The sequence below is a fragment of the Acanthopagrus latus genome, chromosome 12, assembly GCF_904848185.1.
Source record: "Acanthopagrus latus isolate v.2019 chromosome 12, fAcaLat1.1, whole genome shotgun sequence".
Taxonomy (NCBI): domain Eukaryota; kingdom Metazoa; phylum Chordata; class Actinopteri; order Spariformes; family Sparidae; genus Acanthopagrus; species Acanthopagrus latus.
Window position 1 is genome coordinate 22,980,889 of NC_051050.1, and position 25,729 is coordinate 23,006,617.

At 42.2% G+C, this 25,729-nt stretch overlaps 1 protein-coding gene across 2 annotated transcripts; it reads right to left on the reverse strand.

Annotated features, from left to right (window-relative positions):
* Window positions 1-1,758: 1,758 nt before the first annotated feature.
* Window positions 1,759-24,680, reverse strand: LOC119030489 (hyaluronan and proteoglycan link protein 1-like). Of its 2 annotated transcripts, none has more exons than XM_037118123.1 (6): window positions 24,494-24,680; window positions 10,424-10,561; window positions 7,727-7,890; window positions 7,236-7,434; window positions 6,543-6,845; window positions 1,759-5,793 (listed from the first exon to the last, which is right to left on the reverse strand). In XM_037118123.1, the coding sequence occupies exons 2-6, from the start codon at window positions 10,530-10,532 to the stop codon at window positions 5,504-5,506; spliced, it is 1,065 nt and encodes a 354-aa protein (XP_036974018.1). In that variant the 5' UTR covers window positions 10,533-10,561; window positions 24,494-24,680; the 3' UTR covers window positions 1,759-5,503. The 2 variants fall into 2 exon arrangements, with proteins under 2 accessions (XP_036974018.1, XP_036974016.1); XM_037118121.1 differs by lacking the exon at window positions 24,494-24,680 and adding an exon at window positions 13,965-14,102.
* Between the last annotated feature and the right edge of the window lie 1,049 nt (window positions 24,681-25,729).

The following is a 25,729-nucleotide window of genomic DNA, read 5'->3' on the forward strand; positions in this document are numbered from 1 at the left end:
TGATATGCAGAGTTCATTACAGGTCCAGCATTAAGTTTCATACATGGAAAAAAAAAAAAATAACTGAAAACAAATCACTGTTCCACATATTAAAAAAAAAAAAAAATCTCCTGAAAAAACTCTCCTGACTTTTTTTCTTCATGTTTTCACAGATGACAACAACAACAAAAACCTGTAAAGATTATAGTGGCAAACCTTTTTATCCACCAGAACAAATGTTGGCCCCTCAGGGCTTCCGTAGTTTCAAAAAAAACAATCTCTATGGAGTTTGTTTGTTTGGTCGTGGAAAGGTGGGTGGATGACATGACGACAAATATCCTTACATGCAATTTTTAGATAAGATACTAAAAAAACTTGGGAAAAAAAGCTCAAAAGTTCATCACTTTTTTATGTTTTAGCAAATACTGAGTTTTTAAAAGTGACTGTTGAGTTTTGTACTTTACACTCTACATTATCCCAAATGTTTCCAATCAGGTTCAAACCAGAGAAATCCACAAGTTTAAGCTAACCTGGCATTTCATTAAGTCACCACAGTCTGGATGGAAAGTTAGCCAACAAGCAAAACTTTAAAGCCTGAGTCACATCAGAGCTGTGGTGATTATTTGAAGTTGTGCTCATCACAAAGCGAGTTTGATCAGAGGAACACTTTTGTTTAATTCTGTTACTTCCGTTACTCATGTTTATCTGACCCCAACATACATCCCACTTTCATGTAAACTAGCTGTCAGCTAACATAAGCGAGCAAACAGCGTGTATGTGTGAAACCGACTAAAATGTTTTTTTTCAGGGGAGAAAAATGTTTGATTTTTTTTTTCAGGCAATTTTCTTTTTATAAATGAAACTGGATGATTTTTTTTCGCCCAGGGGATAAAATTTTCATCTGTGAAACTGAGTGACTTTTTTTTTTTCGGGAGAAATGTTTTTTCCAGGATTTCTTGTTCATATGTGAACCGACTACATTGTTTTTTCAGGTAGAGTAACTTTTTTTTCACATGTGTGAGGCAGCAACTTCTTTTCAGAGGAAAAAAAAAAAATCAGTAGGGTTAGGGTCAAGTGAAGTTTTTTGGGGGGAGGAATGTGGGAAATCAACAAAATTTTTCTTCATTTATGTTCATTGTTACATCTCTTTGTATGTTACATATGCAGTGAATAGCAGAATCTTGTTTCACAGTACCTGTTTCCTTGTATGTCGTTATTTGTGTGAAAAAAAAGGAACTTTGAGCTTCCATCAAGTTTTTTTTTTATATACCTTTGAAAAAACATATGTATTTGTAGTCATGACACATTCAGAGTGTCATCCAGCCACCTTTCCATGACCAAACAAACAGCCTCCTAGAAACCAGCACGAGGATATGAATCAAGAAAAACACAACGTCACCAACATGCCATCACTCAGTTCCTAAAACAGCCCCGTGCTTTGGAAACATGCTGTCCTTCAGTTACAAAATCAACTGAAAGCAGCACCATGAATGGCCTCGCTGTTGCTGAGAGGAAAACATTTGTGCACGCGGCGCCCCCACCTTTTGAAAACACATTGAACACATTACTGCATCACCCAGGAACTACACCTGGCACCCTCCGCTAACAGCCATCCTAAAGTCAATTACAGCCCGGCTCGGCTCCGGCCGACATGAACTCTGCTGACTTATACTTTCTCTTGCAGCTACAGTGGGGTTGCTCATAAGTTGCCATGATGTACTTTGGATAATGGGTGAACTCAATGAGCCCTGTGTAAAGAGACGGAGGCAGAGTCGGGGGTTTATGTACTGTTTTATTGTCCTTTTGTCTTTGGGTCCCAAAGGTTTCCTTGTGGTCTGCAGTTATTATCGAGACTCCCGAGACCAGCAAAGTCGGTCAAATTATACACAAAAATAAAAGGCAGCAGAATTTAAGTCTCTTTAAATCGTTTTAAGGAATAGTTTGACAGTTTGGGAAATAAAACTTCCGTCTGTGGACATTTTGTTATGTGTTTCTATGCCAGAAAAACAGCCTTGTTGTTAACTGGTGTTGCTAGCAATGTTGTCCAGGAACGTGTATATTACGTATCAATGTAATGAACATATTTGAAAGCAGTATCATTTCTTTTTTACCTCTAAAATAACTTGTTGCATTATGCAAAAATTCAAAAGTTGTGGTTTACTGAGGATTTACAAGCTGTGTGTCTTCCTCAAGTCTTCCCTGTGATGCAACCCCTCAAATCATCAAACTATTCCTTTTACAAACACATAAAATTACTTGAAGATTGTTTACAAGCTGAACAAAAAAGAAAAAATACACGTTAACAGGACCAAATCTCTTAGTTGCACCACTGCAGAAGACTCTTCAGTCAGTGTTTTCTTCAGCTGCTGTTCTGTAAAGTCATCATTTTGTTCCCCCGCATCGTCGAATCATTACAGAAAGTCGTCCTCGTGAGTCTGTCCTGCAGTTCTTCAGTTTAGCAGGAGTCTGATTGTTCAGTGGCTTGTGGAGCCAAGTAAAGCTAAACCAAGTGGATGACCTAAACCAGCATCCGGGCCAGCTGGTGAGCTTACACTTGATCAATGTGCACCGTTTACTCTCTGATTCCCTTACATGGAAGAAGCCCTGACCGCCTCCACGCAGGAATTATCGGTATTTTGAATGTATTGTATTTCTGTCTCGTTCAGCAGCCCGGTGCTGGTTGGCTGCAGGCCCGCCGGGTTCGATCTGTGCCTGAGAGGCAGGTCGGCCGGTGCAGAGCTTAGATAGCAATCAGGCAGCCGGTCGCTGCCAGGAAAAACCATGCTCACTCAGGGCCTCGGCCCATTTGTGACCTCAGCAACCCATACGTTAAATGCTCCCTACGCAAACTTTAAGAGGTGTTCATCTTCAAAGGTGTTTACATTATCTCACAGATGTCTACTGAACAGAAGCACCGAGGGGCAAGTGAAGACATTTTATTGTTTTTCATGTAATTCATTTTCCAAGTCTGATCTAAATAGTTTTGTCTCCTGTGTTTATGACTTGAGAACTAATGGGAACAAAAGTTTTACCAGGATAAGATCATTAATTCTGCCAAAACACTTAATAAATATTTATTTCAGGGGACTTTTTTAATGTCTTGAAATAAAAAGAAAGAACATTTTTTTTCATTTGTGACACAAAGTGAATTTGTATATGTGTCCATTTTCTAATTCTGATTTAAATAGTTTTCTCTCCTTTTCTAGGATAATCTTTCTAAGACCATTAATGTGCATCATCCAAAACACTTAATATTTATTTCAGAAGATCTTTTAATGCCTTGGAAAAAATGAGAAAAGTGAGAAATGGAAAAAAGATTATTATTTTTTTAATCCTCTCCTATGTTTATGACTTTAGAATTGGATCAGGATAACCTTTCTAAAATCATTCATGTTTTTCATCAAACCAAAACACTTAATAAATATTTAATTTAAGAGAAAAAAAATGAGAAAAAAAGGGGAGGAAAATGGAGAAATGGAAAAGAAAAAAAAAAGTGACACCAAGCGATACAAAAAAATTCTCCTCAAAATGTCAGACTTAGAAAATCAGACTTAGAAAATGGATAACCACAAAAAATGATTGACTTGCCCCTCAGCTCAGGAAGAAGATGAGGGACTGTTTGAAAATGTATAAACTAAAAAAGCACCATACATGGCTACGTAAAGCTCATCTGCCATCAAGTTTCCAGAAGCAGAAAAAGTGATTTGAAAAGACGTTATTGACTCCATTTTTATTCAGCCTAAATCTTCACTGTAGCTGCTGAGCTGTTACCCCGTCTGAAGCTTGCACCGGGTTTCAAGGGTCCAAAAGTAATTAAATACATTTATTGTTTTATTCAAATTTGCAAGCTGTTTGAGTCCACGAGAGAAGCCTGTAATTTAATGTGCTGTTCCTTCACTGGCAGGGTGACAGCATGTTTCTGTAGCAGAGTTACGGCAGTACTTTTGGCATCATCCTCAGGAATTTCTCTTGAGAAAATTTAATGTGACTGTCCCCTCCGAAGCTGACATCAGATTTTAGCCCTTGGCGAGACTACGTTCCTTCCCGAAGGCTTATGGGACTGTGGATGAACTGGTAAATCAATCTGGGACCTTCAGAGATTATCAGCACACATCTTGGAGACGTTTGTTTACACCTGGACGTGAAGTGTCTTGCGTAGGGATCTACACCAAACAGATCTGTGGAGTCACGTACGGAGGGAGCTAGGTCACAAATGGGGCTAGAAGTGTCAGCTCTGCTCGTTCACTATAAGAAACTACAGTATTTGTATCAAAAATAGCAGTTTATCAAGGCGCTAGATAGATAGTGTGTGTCGGTCTACACTGACAGCTGCTTGTAGAAGCTAAGTCATGCTCTGAAGTCTACAATCAAGCCAAAACAGAGAGATACAGCAGCCACGAAGCTTTACGTCACCGTCAAACTGACTCTGCAGCGCAGCACGGCTTCTACTCAGGCCAGGCATTTTTTCTAATGCTGCATCGAGCGAACTACTGTTTGTCTCGTCTGCTGCTTTAGGCACCTTCTACATGTTCAGTGCAAATATATATTTTTTTATTATTTATTATTATTATTATCATTAAGAGTACTGTGGAGTGTTGTTTTTCTTTCCACTGTTGTTATCTTATGTTTTATGTAAACCAAAGAGACTCGGATAGTTTGGCCAAAAAGACGAAAACAATTAATAATGTAAATATTTCTACAGTATATCAAAAAATAGTCAAAAAACAGAAGTACATTTTCTAGATAATAACATTCTACATACTTATAAAACATAAACAACGCTAACAGTTGGGTGTTTTCTTATTCTTACTCATTTTGGATGGTGACTGACGTTTGGTCCAACACATTCGCATATATAAAAACATAAAATACTGGACGGTGTGATGAAGTACAAAGTACCAGTCGTAGCACCTTGTGAAGTGTGGACAGCAAAGATCGGTTTTTGAGTTGTGCTAGGCTTGTATTCCTACCTGACAAGTATCACAGGATTTGAGCTTTTTCTTTCTCCTCGTGTGTTTTCGTGGCTCTGCGTCGTCGTTACAAGATAAGTGCCCCAAAAGTATCCGTCCGGCCACGAGTCGTTTCGCTGTGAAACTCAGTTCGGACCTTCTTATTTGACGAGCCTAGTCCGTTCTTGAATGACAGTATGGCTGTAGCTGTGATATCCTCCAACCCCAACCCCCAACTCCACCCCCGACAACAACAACAACAACAACAACAACAACCCACCCACCCCTCTTCAAAGGCATTGATTAAATTATATGAACCTTAAATATGTGTAAACTATCCCTCGTAGAGTATCAGGTCCCAGGTTACAAAGCAACAACATGACTCTTGTCTGACGATAATGTCTTAAGGTTTCCATGAAATAAAGCATCACAGTTTGAATGTGTTTGTTCATACTTCGCTCCTCGGTCTCTTTTTCATTCCACTAGTGTATCAGTGTGTGTGTGTGTGTGTGTGTGTGTGTGTGTGTGTGCATGCTGATGTGTGTTTGCAGGTGGTCTGCGTGTGTGTTTGCAGCTCAGTTGTGGCCCTTGAAGCAGTACACTCCGTACAGCTTGTGCTTTTTGTCGGGGAAGCCGTTGAACCTCACGGCGGCCTCCGTGGGGCTGCAGCGCCGGCGGGGGTGGGAGATGGGATAGCGGACGCTGCCGTCGGCCAACCAGCCGGCGTCGCAGCGGTCGTAGCCCAGCAGCTTCCAGGCGGCGTACATCTGGCCGACCTTGGCGATTTGAGCACCGTCTTTTTGACAAGCCCTGACCGCCTCGTCGTACGTTAACTTAGAGGGGTGGATCAGGTAGTAGAACCGACCTGGGAGGATGAAAAAGAGAAAAACAGGCAGATAAGAAAAAAGACGAAAGTGCTTCATACTGTAGGAGAAGCATCACAGATCCGATGCAAATTAAACTACAGGCATTAGGTTTTTATCGGTGTAAGGTATCTTTATTGATTAAATCTCTTACAGGGGATTTATTGGAAGGATAGCAGATTGCCATTACAAGGTTGTTGCCTGCAGATCTCAAGCCAACAGGGCTGCAGTTGATAGTAACGAGGCGCTCTGAGGATACAGAGGGCTTTAATAGCTGCTTCCATTTTGGATCCCTTTCAGCAAAACTTATTGGTTCATTAAAGGAACACTTCACCAAAAACATTAATTGATGCGTCATTTAGTCAAACTCGTGCTGATGGAAAGTCGCAGTCAACGAAACATTTCTGCTACTGAGTGACATCACTGGGGGCAGTTTATCAGATTAAATGCAGCTTCCTCCAGAGCAACATAGCTTTTACACTACTTTTTCACATATGCAGAAGTAATCCCCAAGACCTGTAGACGTGTAAACACACTTAAATATGTAAAATTGTTGGAGTTACCATTTAACTATATTTTGCAGGTAATACTTTGTATTTGGGTATTTTTAAATTGTGGTATTTATACTTGTGTAAAGGCTCTGCTTAGCAAACACTTTTATTGGACTATTGTCTTTAGGATCAGCCTGGTTAAATAAAGGTAAAGGTACACACACACACAGAACAAACACAAAGGGTGTAACGTCCTTCACCTTTGTAGTAGGAGGTGAAGCAGAACACGTCGTAGTGGTTCTTGTCCTTGTCTCTCAGGCCATAGTTGCGGATACCGGGCACCGTGTTCTTGCCTCCACAGGGCTCTCTGGGGTTGGTGATGGGATACTGCACCGTGCCGTCACTCAGCCAGCCGGCATTGCACCAGTCCATATTTCCTCGCCAGGCGTCATACAGCTGGTCAAATGAGGCCACGATGGCATCCTGGTCATGACACGCCCGCTCAGCGTCGTAGAAATTGAGGTTGTAGCGACCCAGGCGGGGGTAGTAGGGGAAGACAACACCTGCGTGGAGAGTTGGGACAGAGATATGACAGACGAACTGCAGTTACGAAGCAAAACGAGGATCTTTCCTCTGGGTTTTGTATTTAGTGCTGTTATTTAACCTAATGACTGAAAGTGAGAGCACGTCCCGCTGTGTAAGCACAGCTGTTTCCCTGTCAGCCGGGTGCCAGCGCCTTTTGGCTGTAGGCGGTAATGGCTGAGTTCTCTGGCTACTCTAAAACATAATGACGCTGCTCTGACACTGATGTACACGATGCTTAAACTCGCTCCTGACTTTGCCCCAGGCAATCGCTGTTCATGGTGCTAAATTTAGACCGACTGCAGCCTCTTACAGTGCAATGACACTTAATGCACCTTTTATTTTTACCCTCGTTATTCCCCCTTTTGTACCTTCTAGATCGAGGGACACCACCACTGTTCCATCTTCCAGCCCGTCAATAACTTCACATTTATATCTCCCATAGTCCTCCAGGGTGATTTCTGTGATGACCAGAGAGGCATCCATTGGAGAGGAGCCTTGTAGGTGGACACGTCCATGAAAACTACCGTAGCTCCTTTTGTGATAATCCATGGCAACAAAAACATCCACCTGGAACAAGACAAAGAAGAAGGATCAGTCAGATGTGCCAAAATGTCCCAAAATGTCCTTCATAATGTACGTTAAAGCGAAATAACTTGTCTGTTGCCAGTTTAAGATTGCAGAGCAGATAAACAACAACATTAGAGATTAAAGAAGTCTGACAATTTGGGAAAGTTTGTTTGCTTTCAAGGGGAACAATGAAGCGATCGATACCACGATCATATTTGTCTGTTGAGTGCACATTATGTCTTTTGTCCCACCCGTGTTCACATTGCCTATGATTTTTAAAGTAAAATCTGACCTCTTTCAGATAGTCCGAGGTGAGCTTGGTCCATTTGATCCTCATCTTGCGGTTCGGTGCCATTGATTGGTCCCTTTTGATCGTGCATGGTAAGGTAACGTTTCCGCCCCGCCTTGTCACCACCTTCAATTGATCCGCCACCACGGAGAGTCGAGGGCCGTTCTCTGCAACACAGCGACACGATTATACTCAAGAAACATATCATGATCAGGCACTTGTCAACTTCTAATCTGTCGATGAATCTTATGTCCATATGTTTAGAACTAAGGTGGAGTCAGGAGGTGGTTAGCTTAGCATAGCTTAGCATTAAGACTGAAAGCAGTGGGAAATGTAATTGTTAATTTAAAATTGGTTCCATGGAGTCTGCCATGTTTCTACTGTAGCCCAGAGTGGACAAACCAAACACTGTCTCTAGAGAGGGCCTTTTGCAATTATTAGTAGCCACCACAGGAGAGTCTGAGACTAGGGTAGTTCAGTTGGTTGCAATCTGTAATCACACCATTAGATCCCACTAAATCCAACACAATGGACCTTTAATGCACAAACATGTGGTTGACATCCATCCTCCATGTCTTACACTCTTAAAGACCCACACTGTCCACTTGAAATGATCACATATCATAATTTGTAAAAAGTGAAAATTTCAATTCATGAACAAGGTTTATGACCAATACTTCAGCCAGCCGCCTGGGGCAAGACTTTTTGGCTTCACTCTCCAGGAGGCATCAGTTCATCATTCTTAAGTTGAGTCAGTTGTCTAAAAATGTAGAGCTATTCCTTTAACACAGAAGAATCTGGTGAGCTTCAATCTGGGCAACCTTCCCAAGGTGACATAAATCAATAACTGTATTCTCTGCTGGAACCATTAAAAGATGTCCTATTACCTGTCAACCTGCCAAGTTATCTGCGTTGAGGTGTAAATAAGAATACACGCCCTGTTATTGTGCACACAAGAGCGTTTCACAGAACATCTGGCTCATTTGTTGCTATGACCTTCAGCCTCCATCACTAACAGGGTTTTCAGATTGGCAGCGTTGTCACCTCACACAGCGTCGAACCACCACACTCCATCTGCTGCATAAGCACCACTGTTTGTCTATTCAACTGAGCAAACAGCTGAAGGCACATTGATCCCATGTTCTCTCCAGTGAGGATGTTAAGCAGACAATTTGCATTTGCTTGAACCTGCTTCTTCAGGACCTGAATCATCAAACTGCTCCTTGTTTCTTATGGTACACTTTGCAGCTTCACTCTGATATTTACCATAAAAACAAACTGTTTGTTGTTTATGTTATAGTCAGCAGCTTCACTCCACTATTTACAATAAAAACACCTTCACCTGTTTGTTTCTTATGTTACAGTCTGCAGCTTCACTCTGATATTTACAATAAAACCTTCAACTGTTTGTGTCTCATGTTATAGACAGCAGCTTCACTCCGCTATTTACAATAAAACACCTTCAAATGATTGTTTCTTATGTTACAGTCTGCAGCTTCAGTCTGATATTTAGAATAAAACACCTTCAACTGTTTGTTTCTTATGTTAATGTCTGCAGCTTCACTTAGATACTTACAATAAAAAACCTTCAACTGTTTGTGTCTCATGTTATAGACAGCAGCTTCACTCCGCTATTTACAATAGAATTTCAACTGTTTGTTTCTTATGTTACAGTCTGCAGCTTCAAACTGATATTTAGAATAAAACACCTTCAGCTGTTTGTTTCTTACATTACAGTCTTCAGCTTCACTTAGATATTTACAATAAAACACCTTCAACTGTTTGTTTCTCATGTTATAGACAGCAGCTTCACTCCCAATTTACAATAAAACAACTTCAACTGTTTGTTTCTTATGTTACAGTCTGTAGCTTCACTCTGTTATTCACAATAGATGAACAAAATGTCCAGTTTCAATGTGAACCCTTTTCAGTGCCAGGTAAAAAATATAAATACAAATTCTCCTGACGCTTCCCAGAAACACAACTAATCAGTGACATCTGTGAGGTTTGTGGTGAAAAGGTCAAACTATGAACTCTCAACAGGCTAACCCTGACACAAAACACGTGAGATAATTGATAAAATCTAAGAACACAGATTTCTCAAACATGTCACTAATCCTTCTGACTTCATGAGGTCAAAGGTCAGAACCTAGAGTGTGAATAGTTCACTAAAGAATCCAAACCAATGAGTAGCACATGAGTCCAGTCACTGAACTATCGCGACCAAACCACCAACCACTTGAACAACACAAAGAGAGATTACAACCGAGCGTGGTGTGGTAATTTTGTTCATACTGATACGGTGATTGACTGTGAGATAAAACCGATTTATCTGCACGACTAACTAAAACAGTTCAAATTATGACAAGAACAAATAATTCTCTTTCCCTTAGCTGTGTTTATCTCACCACATTTGAAATCCTGACACGTTCAAACAAAGTTTTCATCTGCAAGTCCTGATGAGATAACTCTATCTCGCTGAGCTACTAATTCCCACATAGCAGCGTTATCACTGAGCCACAGTGGCAGAACCAACTGATAAACGGAGGAAACAGATGACACTGCAGAGTGAGTGTCGTGAACGAAACTCAGAGAAACACACCGGAGAGGGCCTCTACACTCTGTACGACATTGTCGCTGCATCAAAGAAACACAAACACACGCACACATATATATATATATATATATACAAATACTCACCTGTGACATAGATGGTTCTTGAGTGCTCCAGTTCAGGAAACAGAGTGTCTAAGTCATTGTTTTCTGCTACACTCAGTGAGATCAGAGCACAGATCAGCACAGGAATCATCTTCACTCACCAAACTGGGGGTCTGATCACTGCAGAGAGAAACATGGATGGAGGGTTACATTAGATTATTACGTTGAGATGATGCAGACGAGAGTGTTTTCCTGTTAAATCACATAGATTGCAACACATTCAGCAAACGAGTGTTATGCATATGAAGGCTAAAATCTCAGCATGCAGGTCAGCTCAGAGCACAGTGTGATTCGGTGTTTCTATCTGCAATGCTGTTTCTCCCCCCTCAGGCTGCTTAGTTACTATGGGAGTGCAGAACAGAACCGAACTGCAGAACTGTTACATCTGCAGGCAAAAGAGCAAACTTATAAATGCCTGAAAATATAAAAAGAAATCAGCACAATGCAGATATCACTTAGAATCGTCCTTGATGTGCACAAAACCGGACGTCCCCATGAGAGGCTTCGCGCCACAGAGGACGACACACAGCACAGGTAGGACGCGGTCAGAATCAAACATACATGTAAGGTTAATATGCAGTACATACTGTGCAGTAAATATCCCCTGTCATCCAGCAGAGCGAGGCGGCAGCATGTCCCGCTGACACTGACAGTCCACAACTTCAGAGGGAGACTGTGCCACAGTGCAGAGTCACCCCCACTACCTCAGGCTTCATTCACACACACACACCCACACACATGCACACACACACACACACACTGCAGCCCAACCTCTACACACACCCCAAACAGAGAGGGATTCACCATTTCCCTTCCACTTCAGGTGCTGTTTTACAGAAGTCCGGGGATGCCGATATGAAAGCGAGTCAACTTGAAATTAAATGTTTATTTTGTTGCACAGACAAATTCATGGATCAGTTTCTCAGAGGATTTGCATCAAAATTCAAACCCCATAACTCTGTCTAGTCCGAACATACAGACACAATAACACTAACGATAAGATTCTGATTAAATGTCATCATAGTGGATTACTGTCTAACAATCACAAAAGAAATCACAAATAAAGAAGCCCCTCATAACTCTGTAAGCTTCTCATATATCATCATGTTTTCACTATAGTAAGTAATCCAGTGAAAGCAAACAGAACCTGCAAATAGCAGCGTAGTATTAATGATGCCCTTCTGCCAAAATGTAAACAAATATAGGCCAAAAAACAATTGGGCTTAAATTCCAGCCAACAGCTAACAAAATAGCAACACTATACTTTCCAAAAGAAAAAAAAAACAAACAAACTTCCAGACACTTCCACATCCTGTCTGCCTGAAGACAATCAACTTTGTTTATTTTCTTTGTCAGAGATCCTTTATTGATTCGTCTGGGAGGAGGGTTTACCTGGGACAGAAGTGAGAAACCAAAACTTCTCTCTGATGTGTCAAAAAGATAATCTTATGTTGTTTGTTGTTGATAGAATTTTATCTTTTGGGGTTAATATTATCTTAACTTCCTTAATCATAACCTTCAAAAAGCCACTAGATAAAATCAAGCTGTCGTAAAAAGAAAAAACCCATGAAAATGTTAAAATGTAAGTTACAGGGCTCAGGGCATGAAACCAAAGATCTGTTGATCAATTTGGAGAATTGTAACACCCCTCCTTGTTATGTTCCGACTTAATGACTTTCTAGATCTCGCTAGAAATGTACTGCTATCATTTAACTGACAGTGCCTAAAAAATGATGCCATGTTATATGAAAAAAACTCAGGAAATCCTTCTGAAGTTATAAAGCTGTAAAATTAATAACAACAAAATGGACGATAATTAATGGATTAATCAAAACTGTTAATTTTGATGAAAATTATTTTTAATAATGGCAGCCTTGGACTTCCATAGATAGTGTGTGTGTGCGCGTGTGTGGAGGTAGTCAGTTGGATTGATCCCTCTTCATCCCCCCTCTCCTCCACCCTTATCTTCATTCACTCCGTCCCAAATTGCTGATGTGCTGGCCGCCTCTGCCAGGTTGAGCTCCTGCAGTCAGCAGAATAACTCTGCAGCGCGCGCACACACACACACACACACACACACACACACACACACACACACACACACACATTGTGCTAGTTACACACACATCACTTATTACCCCTCCCTGCCTGAGAATAGTCATTACGCATACCGGGACAGGACGCGGAGGGTTGCAGCGATAAGTAGGTGGAGCACGTGCGGGGGGGGGGAAGAAATGTGACATGTCCTTTTTTTTTTTAAAAGGGTAAAAACTTTGAGTCAGACTGTTCTCTGCAGGACACGAGGAGAGCAGGTGATGTGTGAAATGAGAATAGAGGAGAGGAGAGGAGACGGAGGGAGATGAAGAGATTCAGCAAGAAAAAAAAAAAAAGAAAGCTGAAGCAGGGAGGGAGGTGGAGGCTGAGAGGACTCTGCAGCAGCAGGAATGATGCAGTTTCATGCTCCATTAGCACCAGTGCTGGAATTTAACTACACTTAACTACAAATCTGCAGAATCAGTACTTTACTCCAGCAATCCCATTTTGTGCCACTTCATACGTCGACTCCACAGCATTCCAGAGGGAAAAACTGAACGTTTTGCTCCACTGCATTCATCTGATAGCTGCGACTGCTGATTAGTTCACAAATTAGGATTGGATGCAGGCACAAAAGAGATTAATTGTCAAAGAAAACCTCAAAGTATAAAAGAATGTGAGCCTGATTAATGATTAGCCGAGCTATCAAACAGCTGAATAATGGATCAGCTGCTTTTTTGAGAATTGATTAATTGAGACAATTTGGCTGGACTGATTTTTAGAGGGGGAAAAAAAATCAAGCATTGTGAAACAGAACTTAGCAGTTTAAAGCTGCACTGTGTAGTTTTAGAGAAGGAATGAATAAACTGAATAAACAAACTGACCTTAAAGGACAAAACAATTATATTACTTTGTTTATATGTGGCGGACCCTGCCACCTCTCTAGCTAACTCTAACACTGTAAACATGTCTGGGTAGGTTTCTGAGTTTGAGTGCACCTGTAATCATTCTAAAATAACTCATGCATTTTTTCTTTTTGTCTAATTTTTCATATCAGTGCATATCGATCAACATACAAACTATCTTTTAATGAAAAATATAACCAGCAGATTAGTCAATAAAACTATATTTTCCCTCAATAGAGCGTATACCTCAGCCAAGGCCCAACATTTGCCTTCATAGATACCAAACGCCTAAATACACTAGATTTTTTCTCATCAAGATCCAAGCATTATTCCAGAAATGTTAAATAAATTTAGAAAGAATTCTTCGATCCACACCAAAAGTTAACAAGGTCTGTTCTGGGCCGCAACCCATCTTCAATCCAAGTTTCATTCAGTAGTTTTTGTGTAATCCTGCTGACAATCCAGCAAACAAACCCTCCTTCGCCAGAGCAAATAATCATTAGTTGCAGTCCTGCATCACCGATCAGCACCGTCAGCAGGTGTTAACTGTAGACGCACTCAGCTGTTTATGATGGAGGACTTACACATGGCCAAGACATCATCGGTGTGTGTTATCTCTTCCAGAGTGACAACATTCCTCTGCGTCCATCTGTGTGGAGGGTAAACAAGGCCCAAGTCTTTTATAGGCCAGGTGTGTGTGTGCGTCACCTGTTTGTCCTCACAGAGCTGATGGGTCCTCTCAGTGTCAGGTGCGAGGACATGTGATGCTTTAACAGCTCGTGTGTGCAGAGAGTGGAACATGTGAGGCACTCTGGGGGAAACGAAGCATTTAATTCTGGGTTTTCTAAGTGAACAGACCCTTATTACCCCAGTTTAAGAGACACCAAGTTGTTGTTCTAGCTTACACATGCTATATTTTTATTTAGGGTTGTTCTTTTAAAGGGTAACTGCAATAATTTCACACAACAAAGTGTGTTTACGGGTTTTGGGGAGTACTTCTGCGTAATGTTAAAAAAGCAGTATAAAGCCTTTTGTTGCTCCAGAGGAAGCTGCATGTAAACCGCCTCCAGTGATGTCACTCGGTGGCTGAGATGCATTGTGGGTAATGTAGGAGACATGTTTAGCATTAGACTTCTCCCACTACTTTTTTCACAGATGCAGTTCCCGATGGAATGCCTCCTGTCCAATCAAATTTAGCTTGCGTCTGAAATGAGCAACAACAACAACAGCCAAGTCCTTCAGTGAATCATCCTCTGAACGCCAAATGATGACGCCTGTAACAAAAAGTAGTCCACACATCGGACGTCTCAAACCTCCACGTCATCCATTAATCCCTGAATTTGTGCCACATACTTGTTCATTAATGAGATCGATTTCACAACCTGCACAAACACTGCAGATAACGTTTAAAATATTCAGCCTTGGAGAGTTTAAAACAGAGGAACACTGAAGGAAAACATCTCTCCATGGGAGGAGATCAGACCCAGTGACTGGTGCAGATACTTTGCAGTTGGATCTGAGGCAATCTTTTGTCCCAGAGAGAACAGCGGGACTCCTCCCAGCCCCTGATCGCCAAGTGAGTGACTGCAACAGGCCTGAGTAAACAAATGCTCTCACACACACACACACACACACACACACACACACACACACACACACACACACACACACACACACACACACATCAACACTTGAGATCAGGCAGATTTATTTTGAAATCACGCTGCAAACTCGTTCTTCATTACAATAATTTGATGAACTGTCTCAACAACTGTTCGATGGACTGTCAGGACATTTTGCACAGACATGAGTCTCCTGCCCACCTCTTAACACCCTGGTAATTTACTAGGCATAATCTTCAGGAACCGGTGCTGGAACACCTTTGAAAGTTCTGTTTGAAAGTCTGGAACCGGGCTCGGCAGGTGCAGGTGTTGTCGTGGTGTGTGTTTTCTTATGACGAACAAAAACCAGCAGAGCAGGTGTGTCCCTTTTTACGGGAACGGAACTGCCAGCAGGATAATGTTGCTCATCACAAACACTCATTACTTCAAGATGATTTCAAAAAGGAGCTTTGCTGTGGCTGAACACCTTGTAGATGTTCTAGGAAAAACAAAAGAGGTGCAGCTGTGCGGTTGGGAAATCAGCAAGTCGTGCATGAAGGAATCTGGCTAAGCCTTTCCATTTCTGCAGCACCTCTATTCACCCTGTCTGAGCGCCGCGTTTTAGTGCCTGTCTCTTTAAATGCTCCCCTCCCGAAAAAAGCACTCGGATTGGTCAGTTCTCACAGGCCTGGTATATGCATATTTCTGCAGAGTGGTGACTGTAGCTGCAGTTCCTTGAATGGCCACTTGAGGCTCCAAAAGTGAGTCAATCCCAATAAGAGCCCACGTCAAAAAGCCTGGAACAAAAACCCAAAATCCCCTCAGAACAACTGTATTCAACTGTATCTTTACTGATTTATTGTGTGCAGAATTTCTTTTGGATGAAGGTAAATACAGCACAAATTAATCTTCATCTTCAATCATTTTTACCCTGTTTACACAGCAAGTAACTTGTTAAGAGGCTAAACTTTGACCTCTTCTGGTGAGGATCAGAGGATATAAAAGTGGTGGCCTGACGCTTACTGGCTTTGCCCTCCATCTTGTTTTTCACAATGCAAATACACTCGGTCCTACACCTCCCATAATGCAACTCAACGGCACCTTTTATGTGACATCATCCTCTCAGACTCCTCCAGAGCCGTGTCATGTTTAAAAGAAAAATGTTTGGATTTAGTTTTAATGTATGCAGCGTCACTGAGATGTCCAAGAGGTCAGAGGTCACATAAACATCTGAAGGACGACATCAGAGTGCAGAATTGTGTTTCTTCTTTTCTGCTGAGACTGAATGAGAGAGAATAACCAAACAAGGAGTGGAAACTTGTAAGTGTGTGTGCCAGAGGGACGTCTTCATGATTGTTTAACTTGAGACGTTTGAGACACAGAATACCAGAGCACTTTAGAAGACTTTACACCGAAACACTTACAGGTATTTACATGTTTTCAGGATTTGACCTCATTGTCAAAGATCTTCCCAGTAACATATCCAGCTCATTGAAGATGAGAGAATAGTTTCCTAATCTGTTTATTTTACCTCGTTGTGGACGCGGTTTTGTTTTGTTTGACGCTCGTGGCAGCTGTGAAAACACATTCATACGTTTGTTATTCTTGTTTTCTGCCCAAAATAAAATTTGATATATTTGGGTTTTGCCAAAATCTGTGAGCCATTTGACCATTCACCTTGCCAAGCATTGTCCTCATGTAAATATGAGGCATGTTCATCATTATTCTTGTGAAGTGTTGCTGGGAGTCATCCATTTTAAATACATCTAAAGTCTTGACGTAACCTCGGAAATATTAATATTAATACTATGTCAATTAGTTTTAATATCACCTTGTTGATGCTATAAACGTTCTGGAATCGAACAGACAATAAGAACAGCATCATCACTAAGTTAACTCTCTTTTTCTACAGGTAAATATCTAATCATACATAATATTATTTAAAAAAATGTGTTTGTTATTGTACATTATGTCTGGGGACCACAAGTAGCCGCGAACCACACTAGTCTAGATTTATGTTGGCAGCAAAAAGCTTTAAAATGTGTAGACATGATCTGCAAAAATGTCCGTAAAGAGCAGAGTGCTGTTTATATGCTGAAACATTTTGTTTCATCAAACATCTGACCGCAAGTTTAGTTGCATCACATCTTCTGTGAATCCTCGACCCCGATCACAGCAGAGTTACACAACTGGAATCACATCTGGCATCAACAAAATCAAGTAGTGACGTTCACTCCAGTCGTCACTGACCTCCTCAAACTTGCAGCTACGTGATTCACTCTTTCGAGGATGCGACGACTCTGCAGCGTCTTGTTTCGATCAGCCCGGATGAACAACAAAGAACTGATTCAAGTGCAGAAGACGAGATCCCATCAGAGATTTCACAAATGTCTTACCAGTGAACTCCGAGCGCACGGCTGGGACTTTTCTCTGCTCGCTCAGCTTTCACTTACACCTCAACTCCGTCTCCTCACGCTGTAACACTTGTAATTGTGTTCACTAGATTTTGCAGCTGTCATATTATTCCAATTCTACAAATCCGGCTGCTCCCTTCGTACAAATAAACATTAAACGTGAAGCAACACAGCTCAGCTTTTAAGAGGCGGAATTAATACTCGGATATTTAAGTTGAAGTTGATTGATCCAGTGAAACTAACACCATAATTTATTCGTTGGTTACACTTTGTTTTAATAATCTGAATCTGCATCTGTGTAGTAAAAAAAAGTACAATATTTACCAAGATGTAGTTTTGTTAATAAACAGCAACAAATGTAGTTAGAGTGTTACAGTGAGAAGAAGCAGAGAAGTCCTGAGCTTCCTGACAACGTCTCCACTGACTGTTTGTGATCTTATAAATGCAAAATATTTGTTTTGAGTATAAATACATATGTAACCTTTGAGTAAAAGTATCTCAAGAGAGCTGGTTTTAATTACTGTATGTACTGTTGGGAAGCTTAATCTACAACAACATATAATGATTTGAATCTATAAAGTAAAAAAGTTAATATGTTGGAGAAAAGTACAATTATTTCCCTCCGAAATGTAGAAGTATAAAGTTATAAGTACAATTAACTCAACAGGGTGGTGAGTCACAATACTTAAATGTACTCGGTTTTAAACGCAGCATTCCCACCCACATGCACTAACTTCTTTTCTTATCTATTTGGATTTATTTTGCTGCAACGTAACTGCTAAAACAGTAGCTGTTGCACATTAGCGCCTGAAGCTAACACCATCCAAAGACAGATGTGTGTTAATGAGGTTTCAGCGTGCAGCTAACAAATATTCGATACTTTCAGACATATTTCACTCGTCCCTCGAGACGTCGGCCTCTTCACATCGCCGCTTTGAGGCTGTTTTTTTGACAGATATTTTTTACGACGAAGCCGCAAAAAGGAGCGAGTGGCCACTTGACCCTCGATAAACCTCCTCAAGTAGGAAAACCAAATGATCTGTGAAACACCAAAAACCTTAAAGTTTCATAACGAGACCCGGGGGGACGCTTACAGAAAGAAAAGACAGAAGATTGAAGACGCAGGAGAGTTAACGAAAGAGGTCGTCACGAGTCGAACGTGTTGGAGAAACCTGATCCCAGGACAGTACGGCCTCTTTATGACTTTAAAACGAACATAAAATCATAATTTACCGACTGATTTTCTGTCCGTGGATGAAGCACCATAAATTGTTTTACTGCTCCTGTTTCCTTTAATGTTTTCTCTCGCAGTCACACCACGCATGGTCGATCATTTACATCTGTCTGGTACGAGCGTGTACTGACACATTAATCTGTTCGAGAGCACTTCGACCGGCTGAAATCTCATCTGAGACTGTAAGAAACCCAGACGGAGAAACTTCCACCGTGTTCACTCAGCACAACTTTATCTGTGTCTATTAATTATTTTCAGACGATTCACTGACAAAATGATAAGCAGCAGTGTAACTCTACGTGACTGTCGGGGAGTAAAACACCCAGGAGGGCCTCTCCACGGTGTGTGTTTATGTGATGTAAGGGGGCCACAGCAGATAAACGTATGGTTTCTATTACACGCATGTCTCACTGACGTTAACACTGATCTATGCTGAGGACGACGGACAGAACATGATGTCGAGCTGTGTTTTATATTTCTGTCAGAGAGGGAAGGTGTCCGTCCAGAAAGCTTTTATTTTACTTTGAAGGGGACGTCTGCCCGTCGTTCATCTCGGTGTTTCCTCCCAGGTGTGTGAAAGGAGTGTTGTAGCACAGGGAGCTGTGTGAAGTCTGAGAAATGTCCTTGTGTTGCTGGAAGAAGAGGATGAAGAAGGCAGAAATGAGGCCTCATCTCTGTCTCTCTCGAAGACGAGGCTTTCGTGTTGTTGCATTCGGAGGTATTATAAACGCCTGATAGAAATGTTTAAATCCTGCCTGCTTTCCCGCTTACTGCTGCTTAAAATGAGCGCGACAGTATGATTGTCTCAGGATCAGAAATGGGGTCTCAGAGATGCTGTTAGCCGACCTGATGAGCACTTTGTTCGCAGGAAGGATGTGAATTCTGCGTTTGACATGACTGTAAACAATTAAAGATAAACACAAAGAGGCGATAACAACGGCAGTCTGGTCGGACAGTTTGACGGCGTGGAGACGGCGGTGGACTCTTTAACGTGCCGCTATCTCGGTGACGTCTTCCCTCCGGTGAGGCTGCTGCTGCTGCTCGGAGCTCTGGAGAACATTTCAGGTCACCCAGCTGACACTGATGCTCCTGTTGAGCTGATAAGACGTCACCCGCAGCGTCACTGCAGACATTCAAACTCTCACCACTGTTTTCAGGACACTTCTGTGTCATTCTTCTGGTAAAGTTGCATGGAAACTTCCTCTTTCCAGCCGAACACAGGCCTCATTTTCAGGGCTGCAAAGAACCTAAACCAAAGTCAACTGTTCAGGTATTTCCGCGACTTGCAGAGCTTTTCTCTGGCGAGCTGCTCCTGGACGTGAAGCGATGCAGGAAAGATGCTATATTCAGCGCCTCTGTCGGGAAGAGGAACGCCGTGATGTAACAGGTCTCAGCAGCTGTGGAAAACACGGCAAGCGCCGACACTTGTGAGAGCCTGTATGTATTTGTTGGTGGGTGGGGTAGGCAGCGATGGGTGGGGTATTTACCGTACACACAGCCCGGGGTATTCACAAATAGCTCAGTCAGTTTCATTGCACAGCACACATATTTTCCCTCAGCGGTTGGAAGCGGCGGGTTCAAACCGGTCCACGGCCTCCCTGCCCAGCACGTCAGCGTCACACCACCACGGCTGCCACAAAGACTCCTCAGTGCGGAGCACAGTGGGTCTGTGACGGCAGGTACGGTGGCCTGTGAGGCAGCAGGAGCGGGAACACGGATTAAGGGCTCTAACATCCAATCGGGAAGCTCCGTGAAACACATCGGATGCTGTTTTTCCAGCTCCTGTGACCTCAGCTGTCCAACCAAACTTCATGGGAAAAGTCACATCGTTTATTCCCAGTCGTCAGGCGGCAGGTTGTATCTGTGTAAGTTATTGTTATTTTCGTCCTACAGACAGCGAAGAAGAACAGAGCTCCTCTTCATCTCGCTCTTGTAAATCTCCCTGTGTGAAGTTTGACGTCTTGATTATCAAACCTTTGAGCTCCTAAATCACGACAGCGAGGTCCCGCTGCAGCAGTCATCCTCTCAGCAATATGTGACACTTTAAGGGGCTGATAATCTCCACCGGCACCCTTAACCCTCCTCCCACCTCTCACCTCCTTCCTCACCCCATCCTTCCCCCGCTGCGAGAGGCTAATTTACGACTCACTGAACCTCTCTCCTGTCTCCGTTAACGGCCTGCCTTGACCCTGAGGAAAACCATACAGTGAGAAGTTAATCTGGTTCTTCATCCCACCGTGACACTGTGTTTTAAAGCAGCGGAGGGTTGTCTCTTTTCTTTATTTCCACCCCTCCTGAAGGTGCCAAGCGTGAAAGCTAAAAGTCAAAGTTCAAAGAGTGTTACGGATGATATTAAACAGGTTCATACTCTCGGTTTTGGGGGTCGTCTCTCGTTTCCTCTCTGTCGGCTTCTTGTTTTATAAGCAGAGTAAAACGAGGATAAAACTCATTCAAGATGTTTTCACTGACCACCAAAACAAGTTTTCAGGTGTAGAGAGGTGCAAAAGATATCTGTTATATGAAGATAGAGGTGATTAGCTTAGCTTAGCTTAGCATAAAATCAGGACACAGCTAATCTGGTCTGTCGTAGACTCAAAACTTATTAACACCTTTAAAGCTCAAAGTGAGGGTTGGTAAGTTATTCTAGAAGCATTTTTTCATATACATATTTGTAGAAAATCTCTTAACATCTCATCATGGTGGCCTTTGTAGGCTCTACTTGGTTTGACCCGGCAGCTCAGTGCGGCCCAGGTTTCGCTTTTCCACCACAACTGGGCGACCGGCTTGCCAATGCATCTTAAACCAACGGTGCGCTTGTCCCACTCGCTGCAGTACTATCGAAGAATCACCGCTAGCAAGGTGGGTCCATTAATTCAGTTACAAACACATTGAATTTACCAGAACAGCTTCACAATAAAAGCCCCCTATTATATAGTCGTTTAAACGCTTTTATTATGAAGCAGCATTGCAGGAAAGTTGCATTTTCAGTAGCAGTAACTAACCATGACTTCTGAAACTCCTGAAATATCGCTAATTATTAGCGGCTTATTAGCTGTGTTTGCTGCTAGCCAGGTTGGATATTTGGACAAAAGCTGACGATGGTGAAACCTTTGTTTTCACGTCGTTCCGCCAGACTACAGGGTGGCTTCTTTCCTCAGGCTGTGAGACTCACCACTGCTAACGGTTAACGTTCCTTCTACTTATAAGAGAAAGATTGTCGTGTGGTTTGAGGAGATCGGGAATGAATATTAATTCAATGAGGTGCGTCTTCACTCCTCTACCAACACCTGTGTATAGTAGTTTGTTTGAGCCGTGAACGAAGTCTATAAATGTTTTCTCTTCATTTATACTTCTGCTACATAGGGGGGAAGTTCAGAAATGTCCACAAGAAGGTGTCTGCTACACAAATAGCGCACACACACACACACACACACACACACACACACACACACACTATTTAGGGGAACATTTCCCTTCAAGCTGCAGTCAGTAGACGCAAACACATTACTCAACACGACAGAAACGTCTATTCATACGGCAAATAAAGAGACCTCTTCTTAATTAACATCTGAACCCACATGCTCACACACACACACACACACACACACACACACACACACACACACACACACATTTAACCTGTTGTTTCATGACCAAATTGAAGTCGACTGTGCGTGTGTGTGTTTCACGGCAGAGAGAATACACCTCCCTTTTCTTTTCATTTGGGGGGTTGACACTGCTGGCCACAGTCTATGTGTGTGTGTGTGTGTGTGTGTGTGTGAGTGTGTGTGTGAGTGTGTGTGTGTGTGTGTGTGTGTGTGTGTGAGTGTGTGTGTGTGTGTGTGTGTGTGTGTGTGAGTGTGTGTGTGTGTTGGGTGGGTGCAGGGGTAATGGGTGGGGGTCAGGGTGGAGCCGCCAAGTCTAAGCCAGCACACACAGAGAGGGGTTGTTGGGCTGGAAGTGGCTCTCAGCCCCTCCGTGCTACAACCCGCTCTAAATCTCTTGCTGCACAATCCGCTCGACCGCAACTATGATAGCTGTGACAAATATGATCGACTGCGAGCGCGTCAGTGAGGAAAGCAAACAAAACCTCAGTTTATTGAGCGCAGCGGAGGCAAACTTCACACCCGAGTAATTTGATTGGCTGCAGGACGGTTGATGCAAGTTGCTTCAGGCCAATTAGTCAATGAATCAAATCAAAAACGTCAAAATAAACCTGTCGAGGACTGACTGTAGACGGTTTTAATCAGAGGAATGTTGGTCATTCTGGGCGTTTCTCGCTGAGAGTTGGATGTTCAGATTGAGATTATACTCGCTTACAGATACCGGACACCTAAATACAGCTGGTTGTTCCATCAAGATCTGAGAATTATTCCCTGAGACATTTACCAAAAAAATGTCATAAAATATCACACAATGCTAGAGAGAGTTATAAAACAATTCCTGGAATCTGCTCCGAAAGTTAATGTGGGTGTATTCTGGGTCGAGACTCGTCCTTCATCCAAGTTTTGTGGAAATCAGTTCAGTAGTTTTCGTGTAATCCTGCTGACAAACCAACCAACCAACCAGAATGGCACTCAGTAGAGTGCATACCTCCACCTAGGACCAACGGTCGCCTTTTGTACTCACACATAGATACCAGCCACTTAAATACATCTGATTTTTTTCTCTCTAAGATCCATGTATTATTCACTGAACAACAACAAAAAAAAAACGACCTATCCTGCAAAGTCACAAATAAATTCCTGGATCCATCTTTTTTGATTTGATCCGCCTCAAAAGTTAAAGGGGTTTGATCTGGGCTGAAACACATCCTCCATCCAAGTTTCACGGAGATCTGTTCAGTAGTTCTTGTGAAATCCTGCCCACAAACCAACAAACGGGTGAAAACAGAACCTCCTCGGCAGAACCCGACTCCTCCTAACTCCGGGCTAAACCCAAAAACAAAGACAGCAAAGAGTTTGGTGGAGCCAGCTCGCTGCTATTTGTCGTTCAGGGAAACCACGGCCGGAATTACCGATATGTAAACATATAAACACTTACATAAAGGTTTAGATTGTTTTCAAAGTTTATATTTAACAATTTAATTTGGGCAGTTGATGTTCTTTTCAACTCTGTCCAGGCCCCCGAGTGGAAAGGAGGCCCCCGGTTATGTCCGTTAGATTCAGTCAGAATTAAAAATGATCAAGTATTTTTAAAAGTACAGAACTCTGGGAGCAGAAAGTCTCCCAAGGTTCTGCACAAAAAAGCCTCAGAGACCAAAGTAAACTACAAAAAAGTCGGTGAAAGTCCATATTGTGTGTAAATCAAAGGGAATCTGTCAGCAATAATAGTAATAACTCAGAGGATTTATTCAAATTGCCAACATGAATCTTCACAAACAACAAGCAAAAACTCACCTCTTAAATTTATGTTATTACGTTTTGCACCTCATTATCTTAAAATATTACAGTTATTAAGATGATGATGATGTTAGAGATGATTCTTGTTACTTTACTTTTCCTCTTTTCTGTGTTTTGCACTACAAACTATTTTTTTGGTTTTAATAAAGTTCGTGTCCTCCAATCAATACAATCAGTACAGCTGCTAGTGGAAACCGACCCATCACTAATATTTCTCACGCCTCTCTGTGCTTTTTGTTTATCTTCTGTTTGTCTGTTAACTCGTTTTCAAATAAAACATAAAAGAAAGTGCCAAAAAAAAACAAAAAAAAAAACAGCGCGCCTCCCCATCACTCCATCACTCAGCTAATGTGTCCAACAAGACAGAGAACAGACTTCTTTCAAAACCTTCTTACAGAGGTTTTTTTTTTTATTATTATTTTAATCTCTGTTAGTAAGAGTAATGTAAATACTGTCGCCTACCTCTCTCAGTGCGCTGCGTCGCGGTGGATGCGCTGAACTCTCTCCAGCGGTCCAGATGCGGAATGAAGCGCAAAAACCCAAAAAATGATTACGCGCGTCAAGGTAAGACCAAACAGGCGGTGTGGGGGTTTTCCAGCCTCTCCTGTCGGGTCCAAGTAAAGTAACGCAAGTGTGGCAGAGAGCAGCGAACAGGCGCACTCCTCCTCGTGTGTGTGTGTGTGTGTGTGTGTGTGTGTGTGTGTGTGTGTGTGTGTGTGTGTGGCCAGGCAGCGCGCGGAGAGGATGAGGGGATTCTGCGCTCTGACGCACGCAGGTGAGATATCTCCAGATCGAGAAAGAATGAAAAAAAAAAAAAAGAGAGATCAAGACCACAGTGTCAGTGGTTCGGCCCGTTTGCAGCTCATCCCTGCAGCAGTGGAGATCCAACGGAACCTGAAGTGGATCTGCAGTTGTTGTTTTCAAGTCCCAAACAAAGGAGGTACCCAGCCCCTTGTTGCTCAATGTGGGATGACAAAGTTGATTTAGAGGCTCGTTCCCACTGCTCCTCCTGGCTCAGAGCTCTCAGCCTCATTAAAGGTTCTGTGTTTAAAGTCCATCTGGTGCAGTGAAACGCTTTCCTCCCTCACTGTTAAAGTATCCACACCTGTCAGATTCAGCAGTTTACATCACGTTAAAGGGGTTCTATGTAAAAATGTTTACCAAATTATATGCGTTCATTCTTTTCTTACTGGCTCAATGTGAGGAGATTGTGACATGACGTGTAAACTGAGACCTTCCCCGTCTCTCTGGGTCGCCTCTACAAGCCTGTCGCAGTTGTTTAAAGCTGCTGGATTGTGGATTTCTCTCTGAAAGACTCAACGACAGTCCAAAAGATGTGACTCTGAGCCTCGGTGAGGTCCTGGTGCCTCTCTGTGCTCCAAAAACAACAGACAACTAGCAAACGCTAGTTAAAGATATAAACGAGCGGCTTCTAACGCCACAGTTTCACAGAGTTCCATTAAAGCAACAACGAGGAACTTGTGTTTGTGAAACGTGCGCAAACAAGACCATCGGCGAACACACTGTTGTTTTTATATAGCTATTATTAATGCCTGTGCTCGGGTCCGATCACATATATCACATATAAAACCACATATTAATACATTACCTCACGACGATCCATCCTCTCTCTCTCTCTCACAAGCTAGCAAACTTGTCGCAACTTGTCAAATGATGACGCTTTGGGACGGCAGCCGA